We start from the raw sequence: 2302 nt of genomic DNA, 5'->3' as shown, positions 1-2302 counted from the left end.
TAAAATTTAAAGACCTACTCCATTCAAGATAAGGTTTAGGTTTTTCACATGTTTTTGTAGCATTGTTCTCATAATGGAGGACATATATATAAAAAATGAAACTTAAAATTGTGTTTTTGAGTATTTCTTTATTGAAATCATTGTGAATCAGGAGCAGACAAAAAATGCTGCTTGAAAAAAGTTTGCAGTTGTAGCATAGATGTCAGTGGAAATATACTCAGACCGGGTGATGCTATTGATGTGTGGGTGAAGGAGAAAGTGCTGTCAAAGATGACACTCGGACTCTCAACCTGAGGGGAGGGGAAAATGGAGGAGTTTTTAAAGGAAATAGAGAAGTTGTAGATGCTGTTTGGGATTGATTTAGTGCATTTAAGGAGAATTCAGTTTTATCATTATTTAGTTTTAGGTAATTGTACTGAACCGAGATTTTATTGTAAGTAGGCTTTCTGGGGGAGAAGTGGGAGGGAGAGAGGAATCAGGTTGTCCGCATAACAATGGAAGGGAATCTTGTGATTACGGAGGATTTGACTAAGAGGTAGAAGATAGGCGATAAATATCAGGGGTCCTAGGACAGAGCCCTGGGGCACACCTGCAGTGACAAGAACTGTGTGGGAAGTGAATGCTTTCAGCTGAACAAACTGGGTCCGACCTGAGACGTATGAGTGGAACCACTTGAGGCGTATGTTTGTGATGCCTAGGGCAGATAATCTATCTAAGACAGGGGTAGGCAACTCTAGGCCTCGAGGGCAAAAGTCTTGCATACTTTCCAATATACCCTGCTCTGGCATGTTCTAATTGGCTGGACACACTTGAAGCAGGTAATTGGTCAGGAGTAGGGCTTGGATATCTAGAAATCATGCAGACACTGCGGCCCTCGAGGCCTGGAGGATGGTATGAGAGATGGTGTCAAAGGCTGAGGACAGGTCGAGCAGGAGGAGTATGGAGAGTAGGGCAGTATCAGCAGCAGGAAGAGGTTGTTGGAGATTTTGAGGAGAGCTGTTTCTGTGCCATGAAGGGTATGGAAGCCAGAGGTGTCTCAGAAGTCAGAGGTGTACAGGTGAGGTGGTAATAAGTTCATAGGCTGTGTAATTTTAGAAAAGAGGGCCTTAACATTTAATTCACAGGAGTTAATTAGTGCAGAGTAGTATTCAGATTTGGCTTTAGAAATTGAGTCTTTGTATTGGGAAAAATGGCAGAGATCCATGTCCTGTTGGACAGAGAGACCAGTTTTCTTGAATAGTCTTTCAAGTCCACGTCCTTTATCTTTGACTTGTCTGAGGGTGGGGGTGAACCAAGGAGCAGTGACAGTAAAAGAATTAAAACTGATTATGAAAAAAAAAGTTAGTAATTGCTGTTTGTGCTCAGCTGGAATTATATGACACCAAGATCTTTTATATATCAGAATATTACAGTTTACACCAGGGGTTGGCAACCCTGGTCCTCGAGTGCCACCTTTCTGCATGAATCCCTACTCATGACAGATAATCAGTCTGTGACCAGCCAGTAAGAACATGCCAGAGCAGAGTATGTTGGAAAACATGCAGGAAGGTGGCACTCAAGGACCAGGGTTGCCTACTCCTGGTTTACACCATACAAGGCATGTTGGTCCTGCAAAACAATTAGCCGTGGGAAAGTGGTCTGTTAGAGATCTAAACGACAATGTGACTGAATTGATGTGTACCAGATACATAGTTGTATATCTAAAGCTGTAAACATTGAAATAGCCATGATTTAGTTATCTAAATGTGTCCATGCCCAGTGGGTTGTTACGACACCTAGTTTATTTTATTGCATAACTTAGTGAGGAAATACTATAGGATATACGAATAGGAATACCAATTGTATTGGCCTAAAGAGAAGGCTTAAACTCAAGGGTTTCTGAAAAATTGACTACTATTCTGAAATATTCTCATTTCAACACATTTCAGCTCTTAATATGTTACTGCAAACTAAAAATGTGGTTTTGTGACTGTGTAAAATCTTTTTAAGTCACAAATGCAAAATACAGTTGAACTCAAAGATGAATAATGAACTGAAAGCTGGTTTGTGCTTGATTTCAGGGACCAGCAGTAAAGGTCAAGGGTTTGGCCTGCAGATGGCTCAAGCTGGTTTCTCCTCACATTTAGTCAAAGTAAGTGGGATACAGTTTTCAATTAATTTTACTCACAAAGTCACAATTCACAGCTGAGATAGTCTCAAAGCAATACACAAAATGCAAAGAACATAAAGCAAAACTTATGATTGCTATAACCCATTTAATTCCAGGTCTTTTTAAATCCAAAATAGACAATTTCAGTGAAGT

The 2302-nt window shown here is 40.3% G+C and overlaps 1 protein-coding gene across 2 annotated transcripts in view; it reads left to right on the top strand.

Moving 5' to 3' along the window:
- The window catches only part of LOC112151709 (integrin alpha-11), a 24465-nt gene that overhangs the window by 6574 nt on the left and 15589 nt on the right, over positions 1-2302 (top strand). For both annotated transcript variants that reach the window (XM_024280740.2, XM_036212150.1), the window contains one exon: positions 2061-2131. In XM_024280740.2, the coding sequence (XP_024136508.2) occupies positions 2061-2131 (71 nt within the window). The remainder of the gene's footprint in view (positions 1-2060; positions 2132-2302) is intronic.

This window comes from Oryzias melastigma, linkage group LG6, assembly GCF_002922805.2.
Source record: "Oryzias melastigma strain HK-1 linkage group LG6, ASM292280v2, whole genome shotgun sequence".
Classification (NCBI taxonomy): Eukaryota; Metazoa; Chordata; class Actinopteri; order Beloniformes; family Adrianichthyidae; genus Oryzias; species Oryzias melastigma.
Note: the sequence above shows the minus strand (reverse complement) of the source record. Positions and strands in the feature narration are given on the sequence as shown.